Source organism: the organism of the source record quoted next, unplaced genomic scaffold (assembly GCF_019419815.1).
Source record: "Pyrus x bretschneideri cultivar Hongxiangsu unplaced genomic scaffold, Pyrus_bretschneideri_v1 Contig2, whole genome shotgun sequence".
Taxonomy (NCBI): Eukaryota; Viridiplantae; Streptophyta; class Magnoliopsida; order Rosales; family Rosaceae; genus Pyrus; species Pyrus x bretschneideri.
The window spans coordinates 9,414,610-9,431,109 of record NW_025999501.1 but is presented as its reverse complement, the minus strand read 5'-3'; the positions used below and the strand labels follow the sequence as shown (position 1 = coordinate 9,431,109).

Sequence of the window (16,500 nt, the reverse complement as noted above, 5' to 3'; positions counted from 1 at the left end):
ACCCTTGGGACACGGCGTGCTAGTTTTTGGAAGATAATATCAGGTTTTTATTTAAAATAATTTTTGAAATTGATATAACCCTTTCTTTTGATTTTGATAAGAAAAATCAATAGAAGTGACTATTGAGTTTGTTCTCTTAAATCATTTTGATTTTTTCATGAAAATATGTCAATATCTTCGTTAAATTGTTACGTGAACAATCACATGACCACATTTTTAAGGGACTTTTTGTCAATTTAACTCCTCCACTTAACAAAAATATTAATAGATTTTTTTTAGAATAATCAAAATAATTTACGGTGGACAAACTCATAAACTACTTCTATCGATTTTCATCTTCAATGACCAAAATAATAAATTATGTCAATCTTACATATTATTGTGACTAAAAAGCTTATAATATATATGATACGAAATTAGATAGATTTCTCATAACATCACCTTCCTCTCTACGCTACGTAGTCTTTTGCCTATTGCCACCAAGAAAACAAGAACTTATAGCTTTAATTGTATTACAAGTCATTTCTTATTTTCTGACTTGTTCTAGCTAGCAGCTGGATTCTCATCAATATAGTGTTGGAATCCTGCCTCCCTTCTTATCTATTTTTCATTTTAATTCGTCTAATTATTTCTTATCTTTTTGTTGTTTTCTATATGATATTGATGTAGTAAAAGAAAGACCGGAAATTCATGTTTTCAAACATCGACTCTTAGAAGAGGAGGGAAACTTCATTAGGACTGTTTGATTAGAGCAACTCTCGCTATGAGTATGATCAGCATAAAAGAAAGACCGTAATTTCATTTCATGTCTTCAACCATTTAGTCTTTCAACAAAAAAAAAACAAAAAAAAGACCCTTGACAGGAAAATTTTGATAAGGCTGTCTGATTAGATCAACTCTCATATTGAATATGACCCACATAAAAACGCATTGATATTTGTAATACAAAAATTATAAACTTTTGTGAGAAGTGTCAAAAAGACGAATTGTTGGACATCCTTCCTTACCTAAGTTTTGTTATGAGTTTGGAAAGGAGAGGAAGGGACATAGAGACTGTTAAAAACTTAAAGGTGAAAACTTCTCCATCTGTAGGAGACAGTGACAGACACTCATTTGGGAAAAATGGCCTCTAGAATTTTTGAACTTTAAAAAAAATATAATTTTCTGTTTTTTTTTTCAACGTGAAAAGGATCAAGACAGAAAGTGATGTATATCAAATTTAAAAATAAAAATGGATCCCATGAAATCAAATATATTTTTGGATATCTTGCAGATGGAGTCACACAATCACTCTCGACTCCAGATTTGAAAAAGGTGACGGCTAAACAAAGTGATGATCTTGTTGCTCGTTTGGAGGTATTTTTAAAATGGTTAAAAACGTTTTTAGTAAAAATATTTTTAAAATCAATTCTTAGTAAAAATGAAAGTTTAAGTGCTTTTGGACTTGAAACATTTTCTCAGAAAACGTTTACAGTCATTTTAAAATCAGTTCTAAATAGTTCGTATTTATGAAAACTTGATCATATTTAAACACACACAAATATATATACATGTATATGTGTATCGTTTTTTTACCATATGACGTATCTTGGTGCGGCAAGAGTCACATGTGATTCCACGTCACTAGAACATTTTTCTAAAAATTTATAAAAACACCATAATTTTGTTTTATTTTATTATCGAGAATAAATCATCCTTGTTACTCTGTTCTCTCGAGAAATTCCGAGAATAATATACACTAGAGGGGAAGGAAGCGAATCCAACCACACGAACCAGCCACACAACTCGCATACACAGGCGAATCCAACCACACGAACCAGCCACACAACTCGCGTACACAGGCGAATCAATGATGTATTTTGATATTTTGCAATTAAATCTACAATAATTGAATCAAGAACAACATGATACATAAGCTAGAGAATTAAAATGTAACAAAGGCCCTTATTTCTGTAATTCTTAAACCGTATTAATTCATGCACAAATATATTACTACAACAGTAATTAGAAGAAAAAAAAGGCTGAAAAATTAAAATTTGGTATTGGAAATTTACAAAAAATAAAAATAAAAATGAAAAATCAGAAGAAGAAAAAACCCTATAACACACACCAGTAAATTGTAAGACGCAGAAGAACTCTTTCAACTTGCAAACCCTTCTCTGTCACAAACTAACAATTCTTCTGATAAAAGTTTGAAATGCTTTTCTGAAAAGTTAGCTTAGAGTGGGTTGTCCTGCACCTGATTTTTTTGTATTTTTGTTTTTGGTTCTACAGGGTTTGTCCAAAAGCTACGGCAAGTCTCTGAAGATCCTTTGTGTACATCTCTGAAGCTTGTAAAGCTTGCTGGTGCTGGTGCTGGTGGTGGTGTTGGTGGTTTTGGGGGTGCCAAGATGTTGCACTCAAACTGTTTGATAAAATGTGTGACTGGGATTCTGGTTTCATTTCTGAGTAAGTAGCAGGCTGAGAGGCTTGGTGGGTTCCCATCAGAAATGAGGTGTTGTGGAGATATTCAGACCATTTGATCTCTTCTGGGTCGTTGGATTTTAGCGCCTCCGGAGGCCACCAAGAAAAGGCTGCAGAGTTGTCGAAATAGCCGCCGCTGCTGCTGTTGCTGTTGTTGGCATTGGAGTCCCAGGTGGAGGAGTTATCAGATGGGAGGCTGATCGAAGGCTTCACAAATGTGGGAGGAGTAGGAGGAGAGGCGGTGAAAATGGCGGAGCTTGATGACATGGACGGTTGCAGGAACTCTGGATTTTGATTGAGGAAGCTGAAAGTGGTGTTTTGATTTACTGCCTGCAGCCGCATATCTGACGACGACCCATAATTGTTCTGGTTATTGTGATGAGGAAAAGAAAAGTACCCCACAAAATCACAAGGCCTGCAACTACTGATGGAGCCTTCATGTGTCAAACTTTTGCTGCTGCCGCCATTGCTGCTGATGAGTTTCGAGGTGGAGGAAACTTCAACAGGGTTGAACCGGTTTTCGGACGCTGAAGATGGGTGCTTTGAACTCACTGCCTCAACCAAGCTCAGCTCATTGGATCCCTCAGAGGCCTTCTCATTACTCTTGTAAGTTGGGGAGAGCTTAATATTATTATTGTTGTTAGTTTCTGTGTCAATATTTTGATCAAGCACTTCTGAGAGTAGTTTGTGAGTGTTGGGGTCAATGCCTCTTTGCCTCAGCTTCTTCTTTATGCAGGAATTCCATAGATTTTTAATCTCGTTGTCTGTTCTTCCTGGTAACTGGGCTGCAATCTGAGACCATCTGATATTGCAGCAGCAAAAAGATATGATTTTTATTAATTAATGCCCATAAGAAATTATAATCTTAATTTTTAAGGAAATAAAAGCCCAAGTTATAAAAACTATAAATATATATATTACCTGTTGCCAAGAACTGCATGGAGTTCTACTATCAAATTCTCTTCTTGCGGTGAGAATGGTCCTCTCTTCAAATCAGGCCTCAGGTAATTTATCCACCTTAACCTGCAGCTCTTCCCACACCTCTGCAGACCTGCCAATACATCACACTATATGTCACATGAAGAAAGACACAACTCTTTCTGAACAGGACAATATTCCAAACTACTCTCTGAGATGGCCGACCGACAATACTTTAGTCCTGTGTTTTTCTCTCCCTCTTTTGGAAAGTGATGAACAATTTGATTGGAGAATTAGGGAAATACCTGCTAATTTAGGGACTGAGCTCCAGCAGCCATGGCCATGCTTGGTGATGTAGTTGAGAAGCTTCTCATCCTCTTCAGGAGACCAGAGGCCTTTCCTTAGCTTCTGCTTGTAGCAACAAGAGTGCCTCCCCATGTTGAGTTCAACACTACACCTGCAATGCTGGCACAAAACTTTACAACAAAAAAAAAAAAAAAAAAAAGTGGCTGTTTTGATGTGAATTGTCAGCAACAGGAAGAGAGGAAGCCTCTCCTATGTATTCTTTCTAGGAAGTGAGGAAGTGGTGGAATTTGACGGGAGAGAGAGAGAAAGAGAGATAAGGGGGTTAAGAAAATGAAATGGCAGCCTGGTAGGGAATCAAATTAATAGGAGGTTTAAAGAGAAAAGTCACATTCTTGAGGGTGATTGGAGATTGTTCTTCTGAATTAGTATTTAATTTTCCTGAGTTTGGTTCCTCTACTTTCCACTGCAGGGTTCAACTCAGCCTCTTGACCCTTCATACGGGGGTCCGACGCTATCCGACGGTCCAGATACGTTCGGATAAACCCTGGTCAATGGATTGGATCATAGGAGGAGTACTACAAGCTCGGGGAGATGGAGCTCCAATTACTTGACTTTGATATGCTCATCAATGTTGAGAGTGTATCAGAATTTGGCAGCACTACTTCCTCAGCATTTCTCAAGAAATATAACCATTTTCCGGAGAAAATTCAGTTTCAGAAAGCGCATGTTACTTGTAAAATTTGAGAGTAAAAAAAATGTACTCTACATCCAAGTTCAGATATATTTGACCGCTATCGTTTTCAATAAAAAAAAAGAAACGCGTGCTAATTAAGGATTTAGGTGATGTAAATGAATATCAGCCCATAAACACATTTGTGAAAATGAAAAATGACAACTTTGAAGTTTGTATTGAATTTTAAGTAATACCCTATTTCATCAAACTCTTATCCTAAGATTCTAAACCCTGAGGCAGCCATGTGTATTGGAAGGGGGAAATTTTCTGATGAAAAGAAATCCCTAGGACTAGTAATGTTTGCTCATATAGGATTTTGTAATAAATTATTGATAAATAAGCTTTACGTATACGTTAGTTCAAATTGTTCTAATTTTTACAGTCTGATATATTATGTAATCACACCGTTTATCAAAAAATTAATCAAGTTCTCGATAAAATATATTGTTTAAATTGCGAGTGAATTACTAAATTAATATTTATCGAAATAATTATGTTGATTAATTTTTTTCTAATTATATAAATGTTTAAATACTGAATACTCTTTTGATACACTCCTTTATTGACTGACTTTTCTGTCACATACTTCTGGTATTATATTGGGGAACCCCCTTTATTTTCCATTTGCTTTTTGGGTAATCTTTCTTTCTGAGAAATGTCAAGGAGATTCTCTCAAAAGTAGAACTCTCTGTCATTTCATATTTTTTGCATAATATTTTATAATGTTGGCACGAGAATTAGCGTTAAAATGTAAGATGACAAAGAGTTCATAAAGAATCTCACTTTAAAAAAATCTCCTTAACATTTCTCTTTTCCCAAATCATGATTACTTTGAAAAGTTTCATAATTGATTGCAAAAGAATGAAATATTTCCAAGATAGCTGAGAAATTTCAAAGAAAAATAACTCAAATTCTGCCAACTCCTCTGTCATGCCTCCTTTTTCCCCATTTTGTCTTCAATATTATTCCACACTAAAAATTTATCTAAACTATGTGGAGAAAGATTCGAACTCGGGTGCATATGGCATAGCACGCTGCTCATGGCTAAGGTCTGCCTTAATATTTTTCCCATTTCATTTGATCTTCTTGCTGCATGCAGCAAGTTGTATTACTGTATGAAATGCTAATTAAAGGTATGAAAAATGAAAGAAGTAATCAGTAATTAAAGGACAATTTCTTTAATATAAATTTGACAATTAGCATAGCTATCCTTTTCTTGGTTGATTATGTATTTTGAAAGCTTAATGAGGACAAATGAAATGAATTATTGAAATTAATTGCAAGATGAGTTCAATAAAGACAATGTGTTTTCACCATTCTGTATTAGTTTGTCTATATGGAAAAAACATAATTAAGGAAAAGACCCTAAACTTTTGTTGGCAGAAGCGTCTACTAATTGGACAGTATTGATATCATGATAAAGTTTAATTATTGAATTGAAGCAAAATATGGCTAGTTTGGAAATGATCCTTAGTAAAAATCCAAGTCGATCTTGGAAAAGTACTGGAAGTGCTTATTGCGAGAAGCACATATCTGTTACTTTCAGTCATTTTAAAAGCAGTTCCAAACGAGTCCATATACAAGGGCATTTGGCTGCCATGGTTAACGGTTTTAAAGGGGCCATCACAGCTCTACAGGTTGAGGTTATGGAGGTTTGAGAGTGAATCCCTCCAGATCGTTTCAGTTATTCTTCGTCCAAGTCTTAGACACACCTCTCTAAAAGGGTTATTAGTGATTGAGGACGCAAAGAGGTAATTAGTGGTTGCGAACCCATCTTTGTTGTCAAGCTAACTGTGCTGATCAACACTTTGCGCAATTTTTATTGGATATTGGTATAGAGGGCCGGTTACTTGCTTTAGGAACGATCGGATTTAATCATGGTACTCTTCTTGGTAATATGTAATGTTCGGGTGGTACTTTTTTTCTTCTGAGCAAGATTTTAAATAGGCCAATTATACTCAAAACTTTTCTAACTCGTTATTTTATCATTAATGGAGTCCTAATGGCTGTTTATCAAAATATGCAGTGGCAAATGTTATAAGCAAAGGCCTTAATATATGGTATGAATAAATTAATGTTCTTATTTATAATAGTAAGTAGATAAGCTAAATAATGTAAAAATTAGGAAAGTGATTTTAAAATGACTAAAAACATTTTTGGTGAAAATGGTTTTAGGTTTTAAAAGCACTTGAAGTGTTTTTTGAAATAAACACTAATTATGTGCTTCTTGCATAAAACATTTGGAGTACTTTTCTAAGATTTACTTGTATTTTTACTATGAATTGGTTCCAAAATCATTTTCCTAAAAGGGCTTGCAGTCATTTGAAAAACAGTTTCAAACATAATATATCATCTCCTATAGATATGGATGGGAGAACACTCTGTTATTCTACATTACAGAGTCCATGCATGGCATACAAACATCCAAAACTGGTGAATGTTTATGGTTTACCAAACAAATAAATAAATAATTTCCTTAATTAATCACATTTTAAAATTTATAATAATGATCCTTTTTTTTTTTGTGTGATCCTGTCAACTTGTTCTTGTATTATGAAGCTTCCCTTGACCTTACCAATGTCTGAATTCAGAACATCCTGCTGGGAAATTGAATATTAAAACCCTTGGAGAAGATGCTTGAAATCTCCATGACTCAATCATATATATGAACCAGATGAGCCGTTCTTATGAAGTCAACTATTGCTGCATGCTTATTCTCTTGTTCTTTTTTGCTTGATAAAATCATATGTTTTAATAATAATAATCTGTCGGCTTTGCTGTCATTTTTGTATTTTCACTTTTGTTTAATCAATATTTCTGCGTATTGAAACTGGTTTTTAACAGAAGAGGATTCTTTTCGAATCCACTTTGTAGGGATATTAGGAATTCCAACATTTTAACTATTTATCGTACATTGTACGGTCAGTTTTCATTAAATATTATTTTTGTTTAATTTTAACTAAAAAAAAGTTAAATAATTTTTAACCGTACGATGCATGATGAATGACTAAGACGTAAGAATCTTTAAAATTCCCACAATTTGAATCCGGATGGAGTTCAAATCCGTTTTTAACTATGTTTACTTCTATGTTTATATAATATAATATTGTGGTCGGTTTGTTTTATCTTTTTTGACCCGCCATTCGAGGGAATGAATCTCTGTCTTCCGCCATCAAATGATTGAAAGGTTTAAAAAAAAATCATAGTTCATCACATGTAATTTCAATTATTTTCGGATATTGTTAAGGAAATCAACTATTTAGATTAAAGTTTGTAAACTATGTGATGTAGTGGTTGATGACTGAATTATTACTTAAGTGTTGATTAACGTGCTTATTCTAATTTTATGACACACCACATAATTTGTAAAAATTTGATATGAAAATGTAACCTAGCATTACTCTTATTTTCGAAGAAATACTATCTATCTTCTCTTTTATCTTCTCCATTCATATGTATGTTGTCTAATGTTTCATGAAGATTGAAATCGTTCATTCTCAAGACTATTACATTTAGATAATTCATGAAAAAAATCAATCAAATTAATTAAATTGAAATTTGTTAGTTGTTTGATTAATAGTTTGATATTCATTGCTTAATCAACAATGGAAAATCCATTATAAATGTATTAAATGTTTGATTAATACTAGTGTGATATTCAGTACTTAATCAAGACATGGGGTTCTTCTATTTAGTTTTACATTCTGGTTGGATTTTACTTAGAAGATCTTTGAAGGATGGCCTTGAAGGTAGACCATTTTGATCATTAAACTATTGGCAGATGAAAACGAGATAAGAGAAGGTAGCTAGTATTCTTCACTCAATGTTCATTTACCTTAGGCATGGTAAATTAGTAACTGCAATTACCTGCAGATTCTTGGTGCATGCATTTAGTCTAAATTATGCCTCAAGAAACACATAAACAGGCCAAGCTGATATTAGTGAAGATAATGTTCAGATTACTGTACAACCGTCACAAGGACAAAAGCATAAGGTCGTAGTTCTTAAACACTTGAGTAATCATGGCCAGACAAAGCTTGGGACAGATCTAATCCATAATCACTTCTTGAAATTAATGTGTATTTGTATAGTACGAATTGCTGAGCTGGACTTTAGCTACAGAAAAAGGTTGAATTGAATGAATGACTATATACTCGAGGGAATTGGATCCTCTCCGAGGCAAATCATCGGGATCCTCCTAACCCAATAACACAGGCTGTTGGATTAAAATTCAACGGCTACAAACAGGATGGTCCCTCTAAAGTTATAATAATTGTAGCTGTTGGATCAAAATCCAACGGCTCGTGTTAGTGGGTCAGGAGGATCTCGAGGCTTTGCCTCGGAGAGGATCCAATTCCATACTCGAGAACATACAATATATGAAGGCGAAAATATTGGTCCCCCAAGTTTATCAGCTTCAAGGAAGAACACTTCGAATTGAAATTGCATAAAAAAAGGGTTTGTGGGGTTTTGTTAATCACCAATTAGCAAAATATTTAGGCCCATATATTGCCTTAATTATTAACTTAGCTAATTATAATGGTCCACAATGTTCGTTGACATAATGGAGAGATTATAACCGTTTGAATAGGAGTAGGATAACATTTACTATTTGCGCTACTAGTTGTAAACAATCATACATCTATTTTATGATAACATAACTAATTTTGGAATGAAAAAGACCAAATATGAGAGAGAAACTATCATTTAATACTATGGTCTAGTGGTATTCTTCTTCACTTGTAAGTGAAAGGTCTTAGGTTTAATTCTCGCCAAATGCGAATTTGAACAACATCATTGCTAGCCCATTGTGAGGCTAAGTCCACCCGCTCTCCTTTAATGTAAGTAATATCGTTTGTTCAAAAAAAAATATATGGGAGGGAAACTTTTATTGAAAGAGTTTACCGTCACCATAGTGTCCTTGGTCACCAATAAAAGGTCATAGAGAGAGAGAGTCTACGAGACATCACGATAATTTGAACCCATGCCAGATAAATACATTTCTACTACTTTGAATGACTTGTTTCTTTTGCAGTCGAGTCTCAGCTATGTAAAAGGGAAATGATAAGCACTTGTTTTAGCTTCTTACACAATTATGTTTAATCATGACCCTTGATAACGTTTGATTTATTCAATCCAACAATTAGAAATAAAGAAAGTATGTGAGAAACTAAAAAAAGGTTGTGTGAAAATTACTTCCCATGTAAAATAGTGTAAATTTTTCTTTAAAGGGAGACTGAAATTTTCAATTCAAACAGTCATCACAACATCATCATTGTGCTGGGGGCTTTCCCTTAAAATCAAGGCCGTGCATTTTTCCTTTTCCTTTTTCTTCTTTTTGCATGTTTCTGCTTCTATATAATTAAACTACCTCTTTAACTGTGTCATGGTTTCGCCATTGATTTGAAGTCATTAGCATTCCAGTCAAAATGTCGACCAAGTAAAAAGATCTATGAAGAGTTTATTATACATCAGCATATCGTGTCACACAGCATGTTTTGCAGCAGATAAGAATTAATGGGTCTGATCTTAGCTAGGGTTACAACTGCGTCGGAGATAAGTATCAGCAAGCGTCCGGCTTGTGACAGAAGGTGTAAGAGGAGGATAAACCCTAATCTGGTAGCACTCCGATGGATCGAGTATTGTGATCTAGCCAAACTACCCACGACCAATCACATGAACAAATCATACATGTATTGCATGCAGAACTTGGTTATCTTCTTCCGTTCATTCCTTCGTCTACAAAAGATAATTGTGTGAGTTCACTTTACAGAAATCTTCCACTCAGGTTTACGTATTCTGTGGAAACAAGGCAGTCTTATCAGATTTTAGGCAAAGTGTGAGTCATCAAGCGGCAGGTTCAGATAACTATTAGTACTACTTTTAAAAAACTCATCATTTAAGCAAGTGTAAAATTACAACATCTAATTACTAAGGAAAAGGCACGATGCTAAAGGCCTTAGTTGACGAGAAATTTGTAAATGAAATTCATGAAGCGAAAGGAGAGTTGTAGAAGGTCATAGTAATTAAAAAAAGTCATTGAAATAGAGGGAGACACACTCCATATGCCCCTTGAAAGATGCCTCATTTGCATTATCCTTAAAGCCTCATAAGCTAATTCAAAAAAAAGAGACAACTAGTTGACAGAAAAAACAACTATTACTCCAAAATCAAAGAAATGACACTTCTTTTGCTAACTAAAATTCCTTTAAATTGCAAACAGTTATTTCAATCCACTGAAATTAAGACAAAAAGCAGGAAAAATTCATCTCATCACGCGATACAACCGGTTATATATTAAAATCCCTCACATATGAGAGGGGAGATTCACAAACAATCGAAATATGTCCTTGTGTTCCTATAGCACACATCATGTGACCTGTAGCACTCATCGGGTGACCTGATAACTTATATGATCAGGGTTACATGAACATTGTGACAGCTATCAAAGTCTTTCTCAATGTGAGCACGCATGCATGTAGTCTCTCCCTGGATCTTCTGCCTGCATTTTCTTTCCAAGAGTACAGCTACTCTTGAGTTGCCCATAATCTAATTAAACCCCCAAGTTTGCAAACCATCATAGCAGTCAAACAATAATATCCCTGATTTTTTAGGATTTTGGTTGGGTTTTATGTGATTATGCATGTTTGTGCATTAGGATTGTGAATGAGATAGATAACCTTTTCACAAACTACCCAAATTTTATGGCTAGAAAGTGCTGCAAAATACAGGTGTGGAATGTAGGGAAAGAAAAAGAAAATTTGCGGGAAACACTCCACATTGTGTTGCTGGAGAGATGGATCGAATGGAGACAGAAAGGTTACATTTGAGATGACCTTATTGTGATCTACTCAATTGGCCCATTAGCGCCAGTTGGAAACACAAGCACATGGCTTTCTCATGAGATTTAAGTTAAACCACAACTAAAACTTAATTATCTTGTCCGAAAGAGAGTGATGATGACAGGAAAAACACGAGAACATCAGCATCATGAATCGTGACGTTCACTAAGTACCATATGTGGAAGCTTAAGATCTCATTAACCATCATTAGGTATTATATGCCACTATCCATTCCACAGTGATCCCCATGTACTAGTTATTTTAATAAGGTTTAGCAACATGTAATCAAGTTGAAAAGAGAGAGGGGAGGTGCAAATTACAGTGGCAAGTGAAACATGCCACTATTCATTCCACAGTTAACTCTCCTACAACGAATAACGATTTATCATAACTTATTATCAAATTTTTTTTATATAAAATGTTTTCGCATTTATGTATGCTAGAACCAACACCTCCTCTAATTAAATAAAGATCGAATATTGCTAGACCAACTGATCATGTGAAAATTATCTTGGAAATAAATAACTTTAGTAAGAAGGCAAAGACTACTAATAAGAAGGGTTTGAGGGTTGTCATTTAAATTAATTAATCCCATCAATTATAGAAAGCTTTGTCTGGTTGAAATGCTCCCTCTGTACCCCATCTGTGAATAATTACATAATTGCTTTTGTTTTATAGTGGGAAATGATAGTCAACTTTCTTGCCTCATTTACATGATTACTTATAATTTTGGGGGAATGCCTCTACCCCTAATTTGAGATTCTAATGGGAATAATCTCAGAAATTGCCTTCTCAATCAGTGTGCTTTTAAGAATTGGTGTCAGAATAAGGATTCTCTTCGAATTCTCTTTACGAAGATCTTGGAGATCTTCAAATCGCATCCATTTATTGTACATCGTGTAGTCAGTTTTTATCAGGTACTATTCATATTTAATTTTAAATAAAAGTATTTAAAATGATTTTTTGTCGTACGATGTACGATGAACGGATACGATTTGAGGATCCGAAGAAGATTCTCATTTGTGGTGTCAAATTCTCAATGGGGCTTTCCTTAATAGATTTTGATTAGAGGTGTCTAATAAAAAATGGCGACCCCAAGCCAACAAGGTTTTCTGCTTTACGAGGGTTTGGGGAGAAATGTCTACCATATACAGGCTTACTCTTACTTTGTAAAGAGGTTGTTCTCACAACTCAAATTTGTGACCTTTTGATCACAAAAAAAAAAAAAAAAAACAACATTTTCAATGCACCAAGACTAGGGATGGGCAAAATACCCATGGATTTGGGTAACCGCAGTTAGCTACCCATTTAAAATTCACAGTTACGGTTATGAGTAACCGTTTAGACAAACAAACGGTTATGGGTATAACCGTTTATCCGTGAAATTTAAATGGGCGGTTATGGATATTACCCGTGGTTATAACGGGTATCCATTGGTTATGAGTATTACCCGCGGTTATAACGGGTATCCATTTACCCATTTAATTTAATGTGTAAAATTAAAAATAAAATTAAAATTAAAAACCCTAAATTTTCAATCTCTCCTCTAAATTCAGAGTTTCAAACGCCCCGTCCCCCACTCATCTCTCCCTCAACGTTGCCCTCTCTCTCATCTATCTCTCCTCGCCACCCTCTCTCTCATCTACGCTGCTCATCTCTCTCTCCTCGCTGATCATCTCTCTCTCATATATGCCGCTCATCTTTCTCTCCTCACCCCTTAAGGTGCATTTTACCTTTCTGATTTCATACTTATCTGATTAATTATTGATTTATTTGTTTATGAATGGTTATAAGATAGTTTCCTTGGTTTTTGCCTCTATGCAGATGAATTCATTAGAGAGGTGTGTGTGTGTGATCTTATTGCTAAAATGTACATGTTTAATTGTCAGAAAACTGAAAATTATGACAAATTTTTCTTTTGTAATTTTCAAGTTGTTAAAAAAAAAAAAAAAAACATGTAGACGAGTGAAAAAATTACACCTGACATTCGTGTCGTGTTTCTCGTGTTCGTGTCGTTTTTGTGTCATATCTGATAGCTTAACGGGTCGTATCGTGTAATACCTATTAAAGTAAACGGGTAGTATGACCCGACCCGAAATCAACCCGTTAATATTATCAGATAATATGACCCAATCCGTTACCCGTTAAGAAAAATATATTTTAAATCAATAAAAATGAAAATGAAAAACATAATTTGACCCAAAAAAAATGTAAAACATAATACTAAATTAGTATATACATACTATGTGACAGCCTGTCCCGAAAATATCAAAAACGTACGTGTGAAAAGACAGTTTTGCCCCTAGTTCGATTTCGTTGCGTTTATTGGTTGTTTTTGTGTGTGTTGGCATGTTTTGGGCCACACACTCACACCCTCACTCTCCCTATCCCTCTGTCCCTTTCCCTGCTCTCTGTCCCGAGTCTCTCTCTCCCTTCCCATTCACCATAAACGTACGGACACACACACCAGCACACCAACCACCCACAGATCGAAGAAACTAAACCCATATTCGAACTCGTGGAGCTTGTAGGAACCCAACTGTACCAGTTTCAGGTAAGAATATCAACGTTTTCACGTCGATTCGGCGTAGGTCCGATTTGGGTACTATTCATGCGAACGTAATTTCTCACGTTTTAAGGGAAATGAAGCTTGTAGGTAGCTTGGTGAGGTCCCAAGGAATCTTGGAGTAGCTCGTTTGAAGGTTTTGGACGTCGGGATCGTTGGGTTCGAAATTGGCCGGACTTGGATCGATTTTGCAGGTGAGATTCCATGGGTTTTAGCCCTTAAAAGTTGTATGGTTGTGTTCTCCTGGTTCTAGGCTTCATTTTGGTATAAAAATCGTGAAAATTGGATGAAAAATGAAGAAGTTAGGACGTTTTAAAGATTTTCCAGTTTTTCGGCGCCGGCGACGTCGCCGGAGTTTCGCCGGGGAAGGAAACGGAATATTCCGTCAAGTCTGACGGAATATTCCTGACGCTGTTAACGGAATCCGTTAGAACTAACGGAATATTCCTAACGGCGTCAGTTGACGTCGTCAACGTGCCAGGCACGTGCCTGCGCGTGGCCGGCGCGTGGGGGCGCGTGCGGCGGTGGAAAATTTTTCTAAAAATTTGGGTGTGATCCTGAGGTTGTGTAGAGCACGTTGGTAGATTCAATTGTCCAATTTGAGCAATGTATGAGAAGTTATTACGAAAGGAAGGTTATGTGCTTTAAAATTAACGTTTTTATAGTATTTTCGCATATAGGTGAGACGTATCCCGAGGACGAGCGTGGTCACTCGAGGTAGGGGGGCTACGACCCTTCCACATACCAGTGAGTGGGCTTTTGGTTTTCCGTATATACCTATATACTTATATTTTCCCAGAAATTGAATTAAATGTTTATTAGTTATATGCCATGCATTATATTATCGTTACTTATGCATCATTAGTTGCTTATTAGTCGTTTATACATATATGTATGCGTAATTGGTGCTGTGGATGCACAGGTAAGTGCCAGGTAAGCATTATTTAATATTTGCATTCAATAGTGATTAGAGATGCTTAGAGAGCTCATAACCTGCACCCCCGGTGTTAGTGCTCCCGCCCAGAGTAGGGCACAGTCCTTCACGTGATGTTCACCTCCCGCACCACACGTTCAGCTTAGATCCAAGTTAGGTGCACAGTCTTGTCGTACAGACCACTTTAGGTGGTTCCGACTCGTAGGTGACCCGCGATTATTCGCACAGCTTTCACGTGATCGTAGCACTAGAGCGTTTATATGTATTACACCCAGGCCTGTCGTACAGACCACTTTAGGTGGTTCCGACTCGTGGGCAGGTTTAGTTATTGTGACTGAGATCTGAGCTCTAGATGCAGCCGTACAGGTCACGTTAGGTGACTCCGGCTGCTAGTTTATATGTTATTGATGTGATTTACACCTGAGCACTTGCATTTCATTCAGGGGTTCCGGCATGGCATATATTTGAGCATGATTGGCATTTTTGTATCTATGTACATATGTTTATTTTCTGGGAAGTATACAGGTTTTACGGCGAGGGATTAGAATCTTGTTTTTGAAATGGTTTTCGAAAAGCTTTGTTTTTGCCCACTCACGCTTTTGTTTTGCGCCCCTCCAGGTTCTAGCTAGCTAGCAAGTTTGGTGGTTTCCCAGAGGGCTTTCCCGGCATTTCTGACAGACGATCACCAGCGTAGGGCCACCTTCGGGTGTACTGTTGTAGCGTCATTTTAGTTTGGATTGCTTTAGGCTTTTTGCTCTGAACTTGTGTTTCACTTACGCTAGCACTTATTACTTTTAACTTGTGTATGCTAGTTTTTAATTATTCGTACTTTTACTTTACTATTCTATTAGCTTTCGCACTGTGCACATGGCTACGTCACTTCCACGTGGCGGCCAGCACGCCCTGATCTCGTTCGGGGTGTGTCATACTAAATTTTGGAGTTGACCCCTTCATGAAAATTGTAAAGTTTTTCATTACGAGTGATTATATTTTTCACACTTCTACAATAATTATTATTAATTTTGCACTCAAATAAATAACATTGTTCATGAGATTTGGAGGGTTTTAAAAATCTAAACGACCGTGTAACCATCGTCTAAACGTTTGAGGATGCAATTATGAACGTTTATTATACTTTCACATCTTTCAGACTTATACATTAATGATTATGAATTTTGTTTATTTTGAACTCCCTTAAAAATACTTTTCATGAGAGTTTGTATGGTTTAAAAAATTCAAACGATCATATACCCATTCTCAAAGCGTAGAGGATGCGACTACGAGCGTTTGTATATTTTTTTCATATTTTTAGCACATGTAAATTAATTATTATAATTTTTTTTATGTGTTTGGTATTTTTAAATTACTTGATATTTTATTTTTAATGTGTTTTATGATTTTTAATCTCAATCTTTGCCTATAATATACTATAAAAATAAATAAATAAATAAATAAAACTTAAATTTTAAAATAATAATAGAATAATAATTAATAAACAATATATTCATATTCATTATATCTGTTGCATTTTATAGTAAGTTTGTTTTGTGGTATAAAAAATTAAAATCATCAAAATAACTTTTTTCTTATCCCGTCGAAACAGGTTACCCGCATGTCATTTTCGTGTAAACTTATTAAGGACCTGTTATTAACGGGTTATTATCGTGTGACTTAATAATGACCCAATTAGTTATCGTGTTGACCCGAAACCAGTTATTTTTGTATCGTTTACGTGTCG

General features: G+C 35.5%; 1 protein-coding gene across 1 annotated transcript; it reads right to left on the bottom strand.

Moving 5' to 3' along the window:
- Nucleotides 1-1,924: 1,924 nt before the first annotated feature.
- LOC103928264 (transcription factor MYB61-like) lies at nt 1,925-4,124 on the bottom strand. Its single transcript, XM_009337276.3, has 3 exons — nt 3,687-4,124; nt 3,385-3,514; nt 1,925-3,265 (listed from the first exon to the last, which is right to left on the bottom strand). Exons 1-3 carry the CDS (start codon nt 3,817-3,819, stop codon nt 2,269-2,271), a joined length of 1,260 nt encoding a protein of 419 aa, XP_009335551.2. The 5' UTR covers nt 3,820-4,124; the 3' UTR covers nt 1,925-2,268.
- Between the last annotated feature and the right edge of the window lie 12,376 nt (nt 4,125-16,500).

Excerpts from the sequence above, each read along its gene's own strand:
- LOC103928264 (XM_009337276.3), bottom strand. The coding sequence starts at position 3,819 with ATGGGGAGGCACTCTTGTTGCTACAAGCAGAAGCTAAGGAAAGGCCTC. Across the intron at positions 3,515-3,686 it reads CTCAGTCCCTAAATTAGCAG|GTCTGCAGAGGTGTGGGAAG; the intron begins GTATTTCCCTAA and ends ATGTATTGGCAG. Across the intron at positions 3,266-3,384 it reads CATGCAGTTCTTGGCAACAG|ATGGTCTCAGATTGCAGCCC; the intron begins GTAATATATATA and ends CTGCAATATCAG.